The 20,128-nt window shown below is 35.6% G+C and overlaps 3 protein-coding genes across 10 annotated transcripts in view; 2 read left to right on the top strand and 1 right to left on the bottom strand.

Annotated features, from left to right (window-relative positions):
- Positions 1-1,408: 1,408 nt before the first annotated feature.
- LOC149573062 (K+-H+ exchange-like protein) overlaps positions 1,409-20,128 on the bottom strand; it is a 177,473-nt gene continuing 158,753 nt past the window's right edge. For 3 of the 8 annotated variants that reach the window (XM_089814236.1, XM_089814234.1, XM_089814240.1), the window contains 3 exons: positions 17,328-17,399; positions 16,737-16,865; positions 1,409-1,956 (listed from right to left, as the gene is read on the bottom strand). In XM_089814236.1, the coding sequence (XP_089670362.1) occupies positions 1,810-1,956; positions 16,737-16,865; positions 17,328-17,399 (348 nt within the window). In that variant the 3' untranslated portion in view covers positions 1,409-1,809. Of the gene's footprint in view, positions 1,957-16,160; positions 16,225-16,736; positions 16,876-17,327; positions 17,400-20,128 lie in introns of all 8 variants that reach the window. The other 5 variants (XM_089814237.1, XM_089814235.1, XM_089814238.1 and 2 more) reach the window with 4 other exon arrangements.
- On the top strand, positions 7,643-8,380 carry LOC149573064 (uncharacterized). Its single transcript, XM_089812305.1, has 3 exons — positions 7,643-7,788; positions 7,910-8,088; positions 8,367-8,380. The coding sequence occupies exons 1-3, from the start codon at positions 7,643-7,645 to the stop codon at positions 8,378-8,380; spliced, it is 339 nt and encodes a 112-aa protein (XP_089668431.1).
- On the top strand, positions 8,367-9,541 carry LOC149573063 (uncharacterized). The gene is made up of 2 exons (XM_089814242.1): positions 8,367-8,875; positions 8,980-9,541. The coding sequence occupies exons 1-2, from the start codon at positions 8,486-8,488 to the stop codon at positions 9,394-9,396; spliced, it is 807 nt and encodes a 268-aa protein (XP_089670368.1). The 5' UTR covers positions 8,367-8,485; the 3' UTR covers positions 9,397-9,541.

The following is a 20,128-nucleotide window of genomic DNA, read 5'->3' as shown; positions in this document are numbered from 1 at the left end:
GTGTGCATGTGCGTGTGTGCGTGCGTGCGTGTCTGTGCGCGCGCGCGTGTGTGTGTGTGTCACATTATATATATATATATATATATATATATATATATATATATATATATATATATATATATATATATATATATATAATGTGATTCTTTGTAATTGTCTGTGTGTGTGTGTGTGTGTAGGTGCAAGTACAGATGTTGAATAACATGGTCTCAATAAAAGAAATATATATATTCAAATTCAAATGACTGAACAATCTCAAATATAAAAAGGTAACAATTTATGTTATTTAAATGTTTCATTTTTTTCTTGTTTTATGAACCAAATGGGTAGCTCATGGTTGTCCAAGGTATACTCTTGCTTGCCTAGTCATTAAATCTTTAACCAAGATGGTTAGAATCCATATTTGATGGCCTGTCGATGGACTTTTGGTGCCCCAATCCTTATCTCCCATTCAACAATTACTTCCCCCTTCGTCTTCTCATGTATCCAAGAAGAATTTTCCCACAATAAAATCAAGATAACTATAATCAAATGGTCATTTCATAATAAATATTAAATAATAACATATTCCTCAATTAAAATAATAAATATTCATTTTCGGTTAAATTGTAACAAACAACTAACATTTCATCTTCACATGAATCAAAACAATCAACTGTAATTTCCATTTCACATGATCATAGCATTCAACTGTTTTAACTATACAATTGTCATTCACATGAAATATATAACGACTATTTGATTATTTTTAATGAGAAATTTGGGATGTAACAGCCGGGGAAGTGGGTTGACCAAATCAACCTTATTTCATAATTATTAAATAAATTAAAAACTCCATGAGAACTGAATTTTATTTTTGATCAAATTAATATTTATTTAATAATTATGAAATCAAATTGATTTGGTCCAATTGCATAGCCGCTTCCAATTTCCACCCCCACCCTATTTTCACCAACTCACATTTAAAGACCTAAAAAAGAGTTCCTATTTAACAAGAAAAGACTAAATAATCCTATAGCACCCCTTTAAAAAATTCTAATAACCCCCTTAAAAATTCCCTTCAAAAGAAGAGCTCATATTTAACACCCTTAAAAATTCACTTAAAAAGAGGAACTCATATTTAGCAAGAGAGGATTCTAAATAATCATGTAACACCCCCCTTAAAAAAATCCCAAAAAATTAGAACTTTAGCACATCTTCAGTCAACCCAAAAAAAAAAAAAAAAAAAAAACAGACATCGCATAATGATATCTTTAAAGGCTATTACTCATAAGATAATCATATTCTTCATTTTGAGCTACAACATGGGGTTCTATGTAACACTATAATAAATAAATTATCTGCAAATTCAATGAAAAATAAAGCATTTAAAAACTCATTGAAAGTTGGTATCAACGTAGTGCAGATATAAACCACTAAAACGAGGACAAAAGCAATCATTATTTTCACTCCACTTTCAAAAACTACAACTTCACGATATTAGCAGTGTATATGGAGAAATCTCTGAGCCTAAACAATTCCGGACCATGCTGAAAGGAAAAGCCTAAACTTCACTAGCTAAGATTGAATGATTTATTGAAATGGAGAGAGAATACAGGTTAGCACAGAATAAATGAATTGCTCAGATCAACTTCTGATCTCGAATTCATAAATATAATGACATGCAAATATCCGTCCACGTAAAGGGATGTCTATCCCAAGTTTGTGTTATCTCATAAATGAAATATGAAGAAAATTATCCACCCATAAACACGACTTTTATCTGATAGATGCCGCCAGTTCCCAAATCCAGCAAATAATTGACCTGAGTTATAGCTTGGTGTCTCTCCATTTCAAGACTTCAGTGTAGTCTATGTTGTATGTGACACAAATAGTGGATATTGTCAGATTGCTCAAGGCACTTGCTCTGCTGTCTGAGGAAATAATATCCTCTAGCCGTCTGCATGGACATAGTACCTTGACCCAAAGAGGAAATACAAAACATTTATAATCTGAACAAAACAAGCAGCATCTTTATTCGCCTAAAAATATAGACTGAGTTAGCAGGAAATAAACCTTGGAAGCAGTAAATATCAAATGATAAGAAAGACGAACCTTGTGTGTTTGACAAATCTCGGTCTTCGTTCATTATAATAAATTTCTTTAATGTCATTGGAAACAGAAAACGCAGTACTCTCAAAACAATAAATAAAGCATAATCAAGCTATCATACAACATTTTCTATAAGGATTTTGCAAGCTAATCTAGGATAGGTTATTGCCATAAGGATCATCATAACTTGTTTAAAGCTAGATATGCTAGAATTTTGAGATTGTGTTATCGAAAGAACTAACACACCAGTAACAGAACTGTGAACTTCCAAGATATATACATCTGCACCAGGAAAACTAGTGGTACACGTCTACTGGCTAATACTTCAAACATCAAAATGGATTAGATAATTATTATTATTATTTTATCAATTAGCATTCAGTGATTTGACTTTGCAATATCCAAATCCATGTATGGTTACATCGTCACAGAAAGGCCATCAAGCAGTGATTTTGTTAAATTTCATTAGGCAAGTTAGTACGAAATCCTTTGGCTTCCTATTTGCCGTTAGGTTGCTGTACTGCTGCGATATCATTCCTTTATGACCCAGAATGTTAAACCCCGCCTTGTTAAATTTCCGTGGACCAGCTAACGACTCAAACCTTGGGCCGCCGATTTGCTTCTAGGCTGCTCTACCATTGGGATATTTTTACTTTTATGATCCAGAGTGGTCGGCTCTTCTGACACATTGTAAAGGTTGTAATTGAATAATTCTCCAATATGCTAGTCTACAATGTCCCACTAGCAAGTTTTGTAATGTCCCCAATTTATTTAAGTCACAATTAATTTAATTAAATATTATTAAGTTGTCAAAAATTAATATACTAAATTATAACTGAAAGCTAATACTAATTAAAGTACTATTGAATGTTACTTGATATTATTTCCCTTAAACTTCAATTTTAAAATTAAAAGAAAAAATTGAAAACAATAAGTTCGACATTCTGCAAGGTGCTATTTATTTATAATCATTTTTTTAAGAGATGACATATTTGACCAATTTGTCAATCTGCTTCTGCGAATTGACTTCAGTAGGAGGTGGCACAGGTGATGGCCGAGGCGCCCGAGGGTGGCACTTGCATCATCTACAGTGGCTGCAAGCAATAGCCAGATGAGGAGGAAAAGCAAGACATGTTGATGCTAGACCAAGGCGAGGAGACAAAGCTTACACCCCAAACGGACCCAAATCCACCGAAGAAGCCCAGACCCCTGCAACAATAATGGAAGAAATGGTCTCTTTAGATGCAGGTGGCACAGACACCCCTTATGCAGCAAGACCGACCTATCCACTGGCACCCCCACCATTGTGGATAAGGTGAGATGGTTTTGAGTCAAATCCTTACCAGAAACTCATAAATCAAAGGGCTACTGGTACTCAAACTATTTCTTCATGCACTTTAGCAAGTCTACAGGAATATCTAAGCGTGGAAAAGAACCCAAACATGCCACAGAAGCTCTAGCCGCAGAGGCCATCACGCATACAAAATTTAGGTCATTGTTGATGAGCAGCCTAACAACAAATCTCCTGCAATAGATGCTCTTTCCCAGCCACAGGGAAAACAAAAGGAACATGGCAAAGGCCATAGAGGCTCCCCTGCGACTACCAGACGCCCCGTGTTTTGAACACTTCCGCCTGACTATAATTTGCGATCTAATTCTCGAAACTTCAGAGACTATATAGTGTCTTTCATTGCAGTGTTATTGATTTTTCCATGGACATCACCGTGTCGTTGTGCATGGATGTGAGCTTGCTGCTGAGCAAATGCTGCAGATGCGGAATAGGTCTTGTAAGGATTATTTACAATCTAGATTATTCCATCTAATCTATATCTATTCATGTGCTACCTAGTCTTGGAGATAAGTTATTTAGTTGCAAATATGGATATTTTTTCTTCCCAAAATTTTGATCTTTTAAAATTTGTCACAGGTGGTGAAAGTTTCTTACAACTGTCTAAAGAAGCCCCAGTCAAGTGACACATGTTTTTGTTCCGGACGTTCTAGAAAGCACTACAAGCTCTCACTAAAATGGAAATGCCCAACTTTAACAGTGATTAATTGTACGCAATGAGAAAGCATATACAATTAAAATGTAATCACTCCATTAGCATTATAAATTATTTGTAATTTTTTTTTTTCAAAAATTTGACGTCATATTTCATTACATCATTTTCAACATAATTATCCTTTCACAAAGGCCACATCCACATTTTTTAAGCCCAAATTCCAAATTATATATAATATATTCAATTAAATATGAATGACAATTAAATGATAATTACAAATTAATTCTTGTAAATTAGGAAGTCTGAATGACAAAAGAAAACAACAATTACTTGTACATCCACATTAAACTATCGTAATAGATTTTTCATAGATTAATGTAAAAAATATTATTGACATATTTTGGAAATGGTTTAAACGAATTAAGTATCAATACAATTTAATTAACTAAATAAATATGAAATATGATTTTAGTAGTTAAATTTTAAAAATATTTTTATTCGAGTATTTGATTTTTCTTAAAAATTAATTCAAATCGGGATCCGGGGCCAGGATCTTGCCCCAGGCGAATTTGACAGCGTGGATGCTCCTCAGTCCTTGGCTCTTAGCCGAAGAGGTTTCAAGCACGCATGGGCCCGTATTGGCTACCTAAAACGTCTTTGTGGATGACCTCCATCGAAAAAAATTAATTCAAATTTCTAGCTTTTAATAAATGAAATTTCAAAATAAAATTGTAGATATTAAAATGAGAATCTAAATATGATGTAATATGTATATCATTACAAATTTTATCAATAAACTAGATTTTATTCATTTTACAAAATTGTTAATTATCTATTAAAAACTTTTACAAACAAAGTATTCAACTTAAAATATTTTATTGGTAGAGGAAAGATTATATTTTTGTTAAACAATCTAATCACAAACCAAAATAGCAATCTTACTAAATGCAGTTGTTGGTAAACAGATTTGTCACAGTAGAATTTGCCCAACGGAGTGTGTGGAAAACCGTTCACAACAGTTGGAGAGGCGCTTGATATGCGGCCTTCCTCTGTGTTTAGAGGGGCAGCTCCCTCGTATGATATAATTTTTAAAAGATTTTCAAATAAAGAATCTAAAAACTTCGAAGATCAAGAGAAAGTCGTTCAGGATGAATGCACCACACGTCTTCACAACCTTCTTCAGTAAACAAGATTGATAACAATGGTGATCAAGAACTACGCTTGAAAGCAACCAGTATTATCAAGCACATTCATTAACATTCATAAACACTCGCATAATACCATGAGAATGTCTACTACAATGCATAACAATTTTGATTTCAGTATAGGGAACGCAAAACACATCTCATTTCATTTCCTTGCACCAAGAAGACAAAAGAGATTTTCAATTTCAGAGATAAAAAGTGTACATACTTCCCAAAATTTATCCTGCAATCAAAATTTCAGCATAGTGTTCCCTTATTTTTAAAACCAAAAAGTCCCTTTTACAAAGCTAAAAGGTGTCCTTATATAGACATAGAGGTTAATAACTACCTCTTCGTGGTTAATAACTACCTCCAAAATACGTGGTTTTGGAAGGTTAATTAACCTCAAGAAAATTAACCTATACAAAGAAACTTGCAAAAACAAAACTTTCGCTAGATTTCTTAAAGATGTTTACATATAAAAATACTGATTCTTCTAGCCACTAATTCTATCTACCCGAACACAATTGATCTATCCCAGAAAGCCCTGTAAGCATCTAGGATGATCATCATTGATTCATAGTTCGGAATGAACACATTTTCCATCTTGAGTTTGGCTGTGAAGTATCTATCTTGAATTTCTTTTGACTCTTGTCGATAGGCTGAAATGTTACAATCTCCCAGCGTGACTGCAACTAGGCTAAGCTTCATCATAGTTTCAACATCTGATACACGGTTCTCTATTTCTGAATGAATCTGAACACTGAAGGAATCAAGGAGAAACTGACAATCAACATGCTGAAGATCACTTACTGGCACCCCACCTGTAATAGTAGAGATTAATTCATCTGTACTTTTTGTTTTCAGTTGCTCCAAAGAACCTATTAGCTTTTCGAACTCAGTGATCCCTTTGCTGATGTTTATCACCTTTCAACCAACACTTTTACTCCAAATACGTGTTTGGTTGTCACTTGGATCAGCAATAATTTTCTCAAGAAGTAGGGTGCTCATACCTAACTTGGCCATTTCTTTTAATTCATCAGCTACTTTTTGCCAGGTGGATTTTTGTTTCTTGCTATTTTCCAGATCTTTAGAAATTTCCTGTATCTGTGCGATGGCTTGTCCATATATCTCCTTCACTCCAGTTATAAGTTTCGAAGCATCCTCTATCATTCTATTTATCCCATAGTAATGAGAATCGCCCAAAAATCGCCTGAATCGGCAATTCCGCGACCCGATTCATCTTGCACGATTTTTTTTGAATCGTGAATCGGTATCGCCGATTTTTGGGCCATGAATCGCTTGAATCGCCGATTCAAGCGATTCATGTAAAAATCGCCAAAATCGCCTTAAAAAATCGGTTATGAATCGCCCGCGGCATGTAAAAAGGGAAGTTGAAATTTTTTAAAAAATCATTTGTTTTTTTCACTTTGTTTTTGACCTATTCTCTTTGTTATAACCCTAAAGGCCTTTTATTTGTGAAGCATGAGTAGAAGAGAGAAAAAGTGTGAGAGAAGAAGAGAAAAAAAAAGCCATAGGTTTCCAACCGGCAAGAAGGAGGAGCACCAAAGAGATCAGCAGGCCATTTGGGGAGCCCATCAATTGCTTTGGGAGCATTAAGAAGCCAATATCAACACTCCTCAACTCATTTGCAAGAGGTAAGTGCTTATTTTTTCTTGCATGTTAGTGTATTAAATTTTTAGTGTATTATGCGTTTTTTGTTAAATTTCTATAGTTTTCAAGAATTTTAGTGTAAATCTTGAATGTTCTTTATTTTTACTAAGTTGCAAGCTAGGGTTTGTTGTTTTCTAATTTTTATTAGCTTCAAACTGTGATATTTTACATAAAAAAATTTATTGCAGCAGCCTTTGCTCTCATTTTTCGCAAATTCCAATGGGTAAAAAAGATGAATGTTGGAAATATAATGAAGAGTTTCCTGGAAGAACCAAATATCAAACAAAATGCATGTTTTGTAAAAAAAAAAAAACTTCCGAGGGTATTTATAAATTGAAATTCCACATTGCTGCTATACCTGGACATGATGTTACAGTTTGCACTCACCAAACTCCTGAGGCAAAACGCACTTGCTTAATGGCATTAGAAAAAATTGAAAAAGACAAAGCAAATAGGAAAATGCAAGTTGAAGGGTTAAGGGGTATTGGCTCCCATGTTCCCGCATCCGCAGCCGCATCCACGTCTGCATCTGCATCAGCTTCCGCATCTGTAGGTTGTGTTGGAGAGGGTTCTTCTAGGCCTCCTTTTTATCCTAATTCTTCTGCTCATGCTAGTGCTAGTGCTAGTCGGTCACATACTGAGACAGAGTCCCACACCAACCTATTGCAGCCTTGAGTGCGGAAAAACAGAATGGATAGTTACTTTGTGCCCCGCACTACTCCTGGTTCCCAACCCACGCTTGAGGGCATGGGTTTGAACAAGGAGATTCACGATGCTGCCAAAAAGGAGATATGCAAATTTTGGTACTTTTGCAACATTCCATTTATTGCAGCCAGGTAACTGATTTTTTTTCTTTGTTTTCTTTAAAGCTAAAATTAAAAGTAAAAGTAAAACTTTAATTATATTTAGTTGTTTTATAATTTGAGTCTTTGACATCTAAACTTTTATTTGTGACAGGGCTCCTTATTGGCAGAATATGATAGATGCGGTTGCTATTTGTGGTCCGGGGTTTAAAGCCCCAACTGAGGCTGAGTTGAGCAGATACCTCCTGGATGAGATGGTAGAGGACATGAGGGTTGACTTCGAAGAGAACCGAAAGGAATGGATTGCAAAGGATTGCACCATCATGACTGATGGTTGGACCGATAGGAGAAATAGAACACTCCTCAATTTTCTTGTATCCTGTGGAGGTGATTGATCATTCTACTTTCCTACATACATTGTAAATTTTGATTTGTTGAATGCTAATTCGTTAATGATCCATTTAATATTATAATTCGTTGTTTTGTTACTTGTAGGATATACCATGTTCATAGAATCCATTGATGCTTCCGCACATGTGAAAAATGCCACATATTTATGTGAGGCTATTGAGGAAGTTATAGTAGAGGTGGGAGAACAAAATGTGATCCAGGTGGTGACAGATAATGCAGCAGGTAAACTTTTTAACTTTGCAAGTTTTGAAAATAAATTTATTTGAATTTTGAAATTTGAGTTTCTAATTGACTTAAAATTGTTGTAGGTAAACTTTTGATGGAGAGGCACCCCACCATATTTTGGTCCCCTTGTGCGGCACACTGCATTGACCTCATGTTGGAGAAAATTGGCAAACTTGAGTTTGTCAAGTCATGTGTGGAAAGGGCAAAAAACATATGCAAATTCATTTATAATCATGCATTTGTCCTTAGCACAATGAGGAAGTACACAAAAGGCAAAGAGTTAGCTCGCCTAGGTATCACGAGGTTTGCCTCGAATTTCATCACCTTGCAGTCCTTGTTGACATCAAGGGATGGATTGAGGAGCATGTTTGTTGGGCAGGAGTGGATTTGCTCTTCCTATGCTACGACCACTGTAGGGTTAGATGTGGCGGATTGCATATTTGATGAGGATGGTTTTTGGAAACCCGCTAGAGAAATCCTTAAGGTAAATTTATTGCAATTTAACATTTAGTATTTTGCTTTTACTTTAAGTTATATTATTTTATATTTAAGTTTTGACTCAAATTTTTTGTTTTACTTTATACATAGGTCACTGAGCCCCTTGTAGCTTTGCTACGAACTGCTGATGGGGAGAAGCCCTCTATGGGCTACATTTATGAGGGCATGGATAGGGCCAAGGAGGCCATCAGAGCCCAATATGCAGGAGTGCAGGAGAGGTATGGCCCTATTTGGGACATCATCGATAGGAGATGGCAGAATCAGCTCCATCGACCCATCCACGCAGCAGCTTACTATCTGAATCCGGCATTTCGTTTCTGTCCTGAGTTCAAGGCGGATGCGGAGGTTCTCACTGGCTTATACACAGTGATTCAGAGATTGAGTAGCGATGAAAATAGCGTTGCTGCGATTGTTGAGCTAGACCAGTTCAACAATAAGGAGGGGCCACTTGTCTCTGGCAGGATGGCCATAAATGCTCAAACAACACTACAGCCAGGTAAAAATTAAATAATATATTCAATGTTCATGAATCTAGATTCTAAACTTAAAGTTGATTATATAATGCATTAATTTTAGAGTTGTAATCTATAAATGAGACTAATTGTTTTTGTTTTTTCCTTATTTCAAATAGATGGTGGCAAATGTTTAGGGCCACAACCCCAAACCTTCAAAAAATTGCCATCCGCATTCTGAGTCAACCGAGCAGCGCTTCTGGATGTGAGCGCAGTTGGTCCATGTTCGAGCACATCCACTCGAAGAGGAGAAACAGGTTGACAGTGCAGAGGTTGAATGATCTTGTCTTTGTTCATTACAACCTTCGTCTTAGGATCAGACAGATTTTGGGTGCTGACTCCTCTCCGATCATTCTAGAGGAGATTGATCCAGAATCAGAGTGGATCACAGAGACCGTGGACCCAGTCTTCACTGAGGAAGACCGCGCGTGGGTTGACCAGGTGGATGTAGAGGCTGAGGCTATGGCCAGGGCAGAGGAGGCAGCTAGAGCACGTTCAGGCATTGGTAGACGCACACGCGCACACACAGACGCAGGCCCTAGCGACGTTATTCATGAGCCCATTGCCCATGCAGGGGACATGGCTCGGCGGTCCTCTAGGACCTACCTTACACGCCTTTCTCATAGGCAAACTGGATACTCATGAGGCTGCAGCAGAGCTAGAGGATGATGATGAGGATGATGAGGCGTGAGCTGGAGCCTTGTTTTTATATTTTGTTTACACTGTATAGATATTGATAGTGATACTGAATCACTGATAGACATATGTTTCAAACTTTCATGGATCTTCATCTTAGATTTATACATACATTTATGATTTGATGTCTTATAGATCTTCATGATTTCATCTTACTGATTCTATGATTTGAATCATTATGATCATTTGATTTTTATTTACTTCAGCTAGCATACAATTTACATTTTAGTACATAATGATAACATAGTTACGTATGTGATGGATTTTATGTTTCATGTTTATGTATGTTAGATTCTATTTGATGATGTTATAGTGTTTTTAAGTTATATTCAATAAAGGGTGCATGAAATAAGTCTTAAATTGTTAAAATCTTTACATTTAAAGGGTTTTTTCAAATTTGCCGATTCATTGCCGATTCACCGGCGATTCACCCCTGATTCACGATTCGATTCGGCCGTGCCAATTCCGATACAATTCTGATTCACATTACTATGATTTATCCAAGCTTCGATCATCATACTATGTGACTTGTGTTGGTTCATTCTTTCAACAACAGTATGATCTAAAATACCATCAGGGCCTGCTAAAACTGGCGGAGTGACCACGACTTGGGCATTAGAGGGATTGCTGATTGAATTAATATAAGATACCAGTATCTGAACTTGTTCCTTGAGTTGCTCCTTGGCTCTTTTCTCTTCTTTCGCCCTTTGCAACATCTGAGCGGCAATCAGTTCAAAATTTTGAAACTCTCTTTCTGCATTAGAAGGACCAAGATCAACCTTTTCTAGAATGAAATCTAATTCAGATGCTTCATCAATACTCTTTTCAATTATAGGCTTGGCTAATTCCACACACAAGTTGCTTGAAGTTTCATCAATAGCTAACCTGGACATCACCTTGGTCTTTTTCACCTTAGGAGGCTTCTAAAGAATACTAGAGATCACATCAAATGGAGGTGGGACCATTTGAACAACTTTCTTCCTCTTCTGAAGACTATCCTGGAACCACGAATGTGTAATTTTTGAAGCTTGTACATCGCTTGTTATATTTTCAGCAACCATCATTAAGTCTTCTGAATTAGATAACGGGTTATCTAACTGCATGATGTCTATTATTGGCATATCAGGAGGAGGGTGACTCAAGTGAGGAATCGCTACATCATGAGGGGATGTAACAGGGACATGTGATTCAGCAAATTGAGGAGTTCTTTGGTCTTTTTCATTGGATTTATTCCCTTCTTGATTCATTCTACCTTTCATTCTTGTCCTTTTTCTTTTGACTGTAAACTTATTTGGCTGATCAGATCTTCATCCTGTCCTAGAGCACCTGTATCTAGTTGTTGTATCTTCTCACTAGAAGTTGCTTCTATTGTCATCCGAGATGATTCCCCTATATTATTTCTCCTCTCTTTATTTTGAAATTCACCAGTTGCTATTTCGGATCTGACTTTACTAATCCAATCTCTTGTTCTTTTAAGAACATAGGAAGACCTCTCCTTCAAGCTTTTTAATTCGAGAATTGACCAATCAATAGGAGGGAGCTCTAGCAATTCAATTTTCTCATAATAGTAAGGATCAACCAAAGAACCCTCATCGTCATTTACACCTATCACATCAATGTCCAACTTGAAGTCTATCACCTGTTGTACTGTAAGCCGCATCCAATCTCTCTTCCTAACTTCAAAATCATTTTCACAGTCCTCCCAAAAGTCTTCTAGAGCCGAGAAGTGACCAAGACTGGGATTTAACTTTAACTCATTCACTGCATAGCCCTTACTGTCATAAGGGAAATGCATTGTGTATGGATGCAAATTTATTGTGGCAATAGATCTTTCAATGTTCCTGGCATTTGACGCAGTATCACAACTATAATATCCGATGCCGATAGGAAAAGCTATTTCTTCTATCCTCCTATTCCTGCAAAGTTTATGGATTTGACTAATTTGCCTGACCATTTCAATTAAGACCAGTTTATCATCAAAAAATCTAGGTAACATCAACGGACACCCCGTCATAGACAGCTAACCTGATATAAGTAAATTTCGGGAACTGTATGAAAATACTTCCATATTTTTGTACTTTCATCGCTGCTTCCGGTGAAATCCTGAGTCCAATGTTCCCTTGAATTTCCCTTACAATTAGCATGGTGAATGCATCATTCACTCTTCTAAAATGGTGCATGCTATTATCATACTGAATTTGAGGAAGATGATTATAAATGATGGTAGTATCATCATAAACACCCTGCCGGTTAAGTCCTGACCAACTTTTGGTACTTGCGATAGCATAGAAAAGATATGAAGTCATATAAAAGTAGTTGTTTTCTTGAAGTCCCATGAGCTGTCTATGTAGTGAGTCGCCGATAATTTCAGCCCAATCAATATGTTGTTTCCCTTCACAGATCATGTTGATAAACAGGAACATCCAACCTTCAAACTCGTGTGAATCCCGAAGACCAACGATCCTGCTTAGTAAGGTCACCATGTTCGCCACATCTTTTAACAACGACCTATGGATGGATTTTCCTAATTGAGATTTCCCTTTTCTTGGTTGCGAGAACCATGACCTGGCAATGATGTTTAAACATTGAGTTTGATTTGCAGTAAAATACTCTTTGGCAGTTCTCATATTGATGCTAGCATATTGCATCCTGGTAGGCAATTTGAAAACATTAGCAATAGAGGCAGGGTCTAGACGGACAATTACTTTCTTGTTTGATGAAATAACTTCTCTAGTATTCGGATAATAAGCCTTCACGCATTCCAATACTAGATCCGAGCATTGTACTGAAATAGGATGTCCGCCTACTTGAGCTAAGCCACTTTCCAATATCTTTTCAGCTAGTGGAGTCTTTTCTTCATTCACAAGAGGTGACCAGAAGTCTTGAAGGTAGACACTTCTTAAAATGGTATCACCGATATCTGGAAGCGTACTTCTTAAAACAGGAGCATAATCCGGCCTTTGATACTTGTACCTCATGATTGATTATCAATTTTCTGGATATCTTCAGCCCCATACAGCAATCTTTATTCCCAGCTTCAAAGTAACAAACCAACCATTCAATGGAAAAGATTTGCCAACATTACACTTGACTGAAGGTCACTGTGTTTTGTATTAAACATTCACACAAATTTGATCTTGCCCAAACTATAATTCACTCATAAATTTGCACGACATTAATGATGCTCCAGCTTATCTGCAGATTGTCGATTGCCTAAGAAAGTAAGGATGCATCTGAATTTGAAATGAATTAAGGAGTGCAGCTTTCAGAGCTACAGGTCAAGAATGGATATTTCATTTTGTCGAACATTTTCCAAGCACTCTATATGTTCTGTTCACATTCACCACCTTGTTATTCAGGCATTATGTCAAACAAGTCAAGAGCAATCTCACTCAATACTTGCATTCCTCGTTACATGTCCATGGATTTGAAAATGGACTGTTTAGATTTCTCTTTGATTCTAGGTGGTCATTGTCTTCCATGATCAGATTCTTTTTCCCATGTTTATATTTGTATTCTGTCTTCACAAATACCCTAGCTAGATAGTTCTCCATTCATATTTGCAGATGGGCATTGTCCACAACTTATATTTTAAATGACTTAAGGCAATTTGAAAGCATTACGGGCCTGAGTCAATATTTTATACTTTGGGCATGCAGCTGGTACTGTACCTGCGTATTCTCAGACATGAACTCAGGTTTTAGTATCATACCCACTGTTAAATAAACCAAAAATGCATTTGGTTCTTTAACGCATCCTTCCCTTGCTCACGTGGACAGAAGTATAGACTCCTCTGTATCGCTCAAGCACTCTGGCGTGAGGTTGGCTGGCAGCGTGATTGTTTAATTAATCACATTAACCAATGTGAATTTGAACTTGTGCCATGTTGTGGCCCCATATGGCTTACGAAATTTTGAAGCATCTCCCACTGTGAAGGAAAGCCGCTGCTGAAAATGATCCCAATAAAAGTAGAATCGTGGGTTGGCAACGTATTGAATGAGGTGGTATGAAGTTGTTTGATAAACTGCACTTTTATTGCTCCTTTAAAAACATTCTTACCCTGCACTTTGTGAAGCGGACAGCTTACACATGATTGGTCTCTATATAGCCGCTGCTCAACCAGTTTAATTTCCCTATCATTACGACACCCTCTACACCAGCATTTGCTACAACTGCATATGCACAGGTCTGAATTGTTTGCACTCCAATCTTCTATCCGGCTGTTGCTTTATTAACCAATGTTGCATATGTCCCCTTAACAGGTTAATAACTACCTTATAGAGGTTAATGAAAACGTGTTTTTGAATGTTATCATTAACCATTTGAGAGGTTAATGAAAACATGTTTTTGAACGTTATCATTAACCTTTAATAACTTGAAGCTCAGAAGTCAAATTTTAAAAATTCCAAGTGCTGTGCGTAGCTGATAATGAGCTGGAGACATGGAAGTTTAGAGATTCATGAAAATTCAAAGATAAAATGGCCAATTGAAAGCTTAAAATCGGGCAATTTTCAAAAATTAACCAACGCTTATAAAATGGAAAGAATTTTATAACCAGGTAACACTAGTTCACTAATTAGAATATGAATAATCCTTCTAACAATTCATTTTCGTATCATTCTAAATTATACCTGTTAGTGAAAACTTCATTTTATAAAAAAATGCTTGCTAAACGTCCTATTTCATTGTATATTTCCAAATCACTTAAATGCTTCTCTAATAAATTATCATCTTCTCTTCACTGTGCTTTAACAGAAAAATAACAATTTCTCCTTTTTGGCAAAAGGCAGGGACTATAGCTCCTTCAGAGCTCTTGTTAGAAAGCAGCTTTAGCTTCATTTTGGGCATGCTTGGTTTATACATTTTTCCTTGATAGAATTTTGGGAGCTTATTTTAGTTCCAGTTTCTTGAGGACGGAAACTCTTAGGATTTTCTTAGTGGAGTTAATGGAAAATCAATTAGTTTCATGGGATTGGATTTGTGATGGAGTCCACATTAAGCCAAATTTGTGAAGTCTTCTCTCAAAGACAAATCTGCAGAAATAAGAGCACAAATATGCAGTGCTGAAGAGATTTACAGCTGTAGCAATCTGATATTTCATTCTGAATATTCAAATATTTGGTGAGAGCTTTATTAGAGTTTTATATGGTGGTTTTGTTTATTATTAGAGCTATTATTATCTTTAAACTTTAATACATATCATGACATTTGCATTTGACTAATATTTGACATTTTTATTATCGGTAACTAGTATTTGACTATTAATATGGTGGTTTTGTTTATTATATAACACAAGATGCTATCTATGGTGTATTCCAAACTTAATTACTGTTGCAAATAAGTATATATTTCTGATTTTGTATGCTTTATATAGAAGAGACCCAACCCCCAAACGAATTAACCAAACCCCTGAACACACACCTCAACCGCTATGAAGACTGGTAACTTAGTTGAGGATTGATAACTATGGACATTTATTGCCAAGACTTCGACGCTGAGTAAGTACCTAAAAAACCTAACAACTGTTGACTGTTTACGATGTTTGCATGTAACTACTTTACCCCTATGACTATCTATGTATGATTGTTGAAACCACTTTGAATAGAGAATGCCAATAAAAGTTTCATTTCATGATGATTGAATTTATGTAACATGCTCAGATCAAAAACAAAAAGTAATTTTGATTCTGTGATCGTTTACAAATAGGAAAAACTTCTGTCCAAACTGGAGGATATTTAGTTTTTTCAAGTTTATTGCATCAGCTTGAAATTGCATTTTGGGACACTGATATAAAACAATGATAGGCTATCACCCTCACGGTTCAAAACATACCCTGCATTTAGTGTTAGATACTTGAGGTTGTAAATTGGCAAGATTGAGAGCTTTGTGATTTCAGCAACTGTTGCATATAGTCTAATTTTCTTTCATTGCTCAAGCTATCTAGTATAGATGTGTTCACAAGGGAAAAATTCAAGAATCCTCAAATGGCTACTCTCTTAATTCTTAGACAATGCTAATCTATAAGTCCCAATGATTTGTAGAGTATTTGTCGGTAATTTGTACCTTTTCTTACCAGTTTCTCACTCACTGAAATCTTAATGGATGACTCTTGAGATTTGTACATATCCTGTCAGTGTAGCAGAGAGGGTGCTGTGTGAGACCACTTAACAATTCAGCTCTGTTTCTTGCATTTTATCACAACCAATTGATGACATATTTCAAAGTGCATGTCAATCAACTCTAACACATATCTCTGTTAGAATGTATAGGATCTACCAAAATTGTTGTCATTAGGGTTGGGATTTTAGACTTAACGGTCCTAAGAACCAGTACAAGCTAGGATCATTAATCAATATTTATAGATTCACAATAAGAATCAACAAATTTGAAATTATACTAAACTAAAAATAAAAGAATATAAAACTATGACATCTATGTAAATATTAATACCTTAGAAGCATACAACTAAACATTACAAGACATAACTCAGCCAGCAATTTCATTGATTTGATGGTACAAATTCATATCTTCATATTTGGGATATTTTAAGCCAATTAAGGTTCCTTATTTCTACAGATGTAAAATTGCCTCGTGTGTTGCCAACATCTTATACATTGAAAGGAAAAGAGGTAAGCTTACCCAAGGACAACATGCCCCACCCACATCTCCAGATGAAATTACATTCTCACCATCCTTATTATCAGGTGCTGCATTCATCTTCCAAGCTTCTGAGGAATCTGAAACCAAGAAAAGTAGCCTCTCACTTCCCTGCAAATTACTTTTAATTAAAAAATATCAGATGTATTGGTTGTAAGAAAAACAATGTCCATATGCAATTCAAATGAACTAATACTTAATTTAAATTCTAAGATGAGGAAAACCACCCTTAAACAATGATACTAGTAAAGGGCTTTGGACTATTTCATCTTCACAAAACATGGTGACAATAAATATATTCATTAATTCCAGTGTGACATCCCCACACACATAGCAACTTTCTGTAAATGGATATACATAATGGGATCCAAATATAGAAATATTTTTGAGAATGGACAAATAACATGCAAACCCAAGAATTTGGCCCTTATATTCTCATTACATATTAAAACTTATGGGAATATTTTCCAGGCCTGCTGGAATGTCTTTGGACAAAATAGCAGAAAAATAAGAAACTTCACAAATACAACCCTAGTCTTTATAAAGTCTTAATTCCATAAGAAAAAAACCTACCTTAAGAGCTCGCCAATGAGCATGTGCTCGAAACAGGTTCCAAAACAAAGGTATGTTTGGAAAAGGGAGGACCTGCCAATCAATTTGAAAAATCAAACGATTAGTTTTGACAAATAGAACACCTAAAACCTTTTTATATATGCAACAGTAATACTACAGTACTGTTATTTATAAACAAACAGTGAAATCAAATCAAACTACAGAAGATCACTAAAGACGACCACTACATCATTGCATAGCCAGCTTTGACTTCAAAACAGAACACCACTATCGAATATATAGAACAGTTTTAACTTCTATAATAATATCAATAGCTCAAACTCAATTACTTGCGAATGGATGTCATCAAGTATCACAGTAAGAAGCCAAACATTGAAACAAGATCATGTTAAGAAGCCAAGTCCACATTTATAAAACTGATCTCCAACAATTAGAACAATGATCCACAACAATAAGAAACCATACACCATAACACAATGATTTTGCTAACTATATAAACCCTTGATCTGAGGAAAAACCCCAGTGGGGATGGTACCCACAAGATGGCGTACTAATATATAAATTCCTTGTGAAAGGATGTTGACCCTATTAGTAGTCAAATACAGATCATTTAGTACAACAGTCCCTCTTAAAGGACAAATCTCCGTTACAAGGCCTTGAACGCTTACTAGAAGGTTCTAACCCTGTTAAAAGTTGATAAGAACAAGTAGACCCGCTGTTCAAATGATCTAACAAAAGTGAAAGATAGTTCTTTCAGGATAACATATCCAATAAGCATGAACTGACTGCTCTGCAACTTACTTGCCAAAACAGTTCCTTAGAGATCCACTAATCATCTAAACAGCTTCTCTGCTCTGCTCTAATAATCCAATGTTACAAGCTTCAGACTCGGCTCACACACAACAAAGCCCCAGTCGGGCTTGAACTCAGACTCAACATCCGGACTCTACAATTAAAAACACATGAAATTCAAGGATTTATAAGGATTTAAAGTTTCTTTCATGCATCATTTAGCCATTTAACTTCAAATACACAATAATTGAGATAAATAGAAAGTACTTTACACACATACACAACATTGCATCGATCACATGAGTACAACTATGAATTTTGAAAGAAATCAGTTAAAGTTAAACTAGATAACATAATAGAAATATAGTGTCATTGTCAAATGTCTACAATATCCATAGAATCAAAAGTTCAAAACATATATCAAAACAAAAGCTCATTGTAGACTATGTCCTCCTACGAGTAGGCCTGAGATAGGTCATGGAAGACTCTAGAGCCATCCTCTCCCCCTATCTCTGAGGTTGAATCTCTATGACATGTTCATCATGATCGTCCTCCTCATCGCTAGATTCATCCTCATAATCCTTATAATCCTCTAAAAATGGAATTGCAATTCAAGTTTGTAGAAGCCTCCTCCGAATGCTTCTTTTAACTCCTTTGAATGCTTAGGTGCAAGTTACAAAGTAGCACAAACAATCAACAACCAATATATGAGAGTCAACTGATTTGCCAACCTATCTCCTAATTAGGTTGGCCTATTAGAGCTTCCCCAATGCATTACATAGGACCATGCTAAGGCATATATGTCTTCATAAGCATCTATACAACCATTGCATTAAATTCCCCACACGTTACAATAGGAATATAACATTTGCTAATAATAATTCACACACTACAACAACCTAGTCGGTAACCAGTAACATGCATCGTACATTACACACCAGCAACCTTTCCAAAATAATCTGAATAATTCACAAATCTGAACATATGTGCGCGAACAAGTTTTCTACAATCTTCCATGTTGGCTAGCATTAATTCTTGCTTGCCATTAATATATAGCAAAAAACACTATAACTAGTTCTGTCATATTTTCGTGTACATTGGTTTGCTACTAGTCTTCACAAAACAAACCATAACTCATCCAAAATATTATATAAAGTACAGTGAACATAGACATGATGTCTACACTCATTGTTTTACACAAATATAAGCTTGCATAACCAAATATGTCAACCACTTTCTACATTGAACTAATAACTAGCCTACGATATACAAAATCTGAGTCTATGAAGAACTGAAATATATGTTGACATCAATGACAAAATCTGCCATTAATACATCTCTGCAACACTCCCAAGTGCCAACAATATCCTCTATTTCTAACAGATAAGTGTATTTTTAAGGATTAACAACCGCATGTTTTGAAACTGAAAGGAGAACCAATGTTTCTCTAAGCTTCAAGCATTAAGGGATAGGGCCAAAATTTTGAGCATGGCAAAATATTTCTGTATATAGAGTATAGACTCTAGAGTGTGGACAACTTTTGAAATAATAATCATATTCTTAAAATATAAATAAATAAATGAAACCTGCTTAATGTCAGGCAAAATTCACTTTGATATTTTGTACAAAACCTATGAATTTGCATTAAATTCTCACCCAATTTTTTATCCGATGTAATTTAATTAATAAAATCATTAACAAATTTGCTTTCAAGTCTTAACTAATTTTCAGTAAAATTTACTTCATGTATTTTATTTTTTTGAAGAGTTAAGAATCTATTTTAAGTGTTAAGAATCTTTAAGCAACTTTCTTCAATATATAAATCAGTTTGAGAGAGAAATTCATTCTCTTTATGATAACTTAGGTGACAAATTATTGCCCACAAAAACGGGCTTTACTTTAGGAGCAATACAAAAAAAACCAAAAAAAATTGTACTTAATTCCACAAATTAAAATATCGCAAATATCTCGGTGATGAGTTCACTTATTGCGAGAAGTTATACATGGCA

This window comes from Cupressus sempervirens, chromosome 2 (assembly GCF_028749045.1).
Source record: "Cupressus sempervirens isolate cs-2001-9-10 chromosome 2, ASM2874904v1, whole genome shotgun sequence".
In the NCBI taxonomy this organism is placed as follows: domain Eukaryota; kingdom Viridiplantae; phylum Streptophyta; class Pinopsida; order Cupressales; family Cupressaceae; genus Cupressus; species Cupressus sempervirens.
The sequence above is the reverse complement of the archived record's forward strand: the minus strand, read 5'-3'. Positions and strand labels throughout refer to the sequence as shown.

Excerpts from the sequence above, each read along its gene's own strand:
- LOC149573064 (XM_089812305.1), top strand. The coding sequence starts at position 7,643 with ATGGATAGTTACTTTGTGCCCCGCACTACTCCTGGTTCCCAACCCACG. Across the intron at positions 7,789-7,909 it reads ATTCCATTTATTGCAGCCAG|GGCTCCTTATTGGCAGAATA; the intron begins GTAACTGATTTT and ends TATTTGTGACAG.
- LOC149573063 (XM_089814242.1), top strand. The coding sequence starts at position 8,486 with ATGGAGAGGCACCCCACCATATTTTGGTCCCCTTGTGCGGCACACTGC. Across the intron at positions 8,876-8,979 it reads CCGCTAGAGAAATCCTTAAG|GTCACTGAGCCCCTTGTAGC; the intron begins GTAAATTTATTG and ends CTTTATACATAG.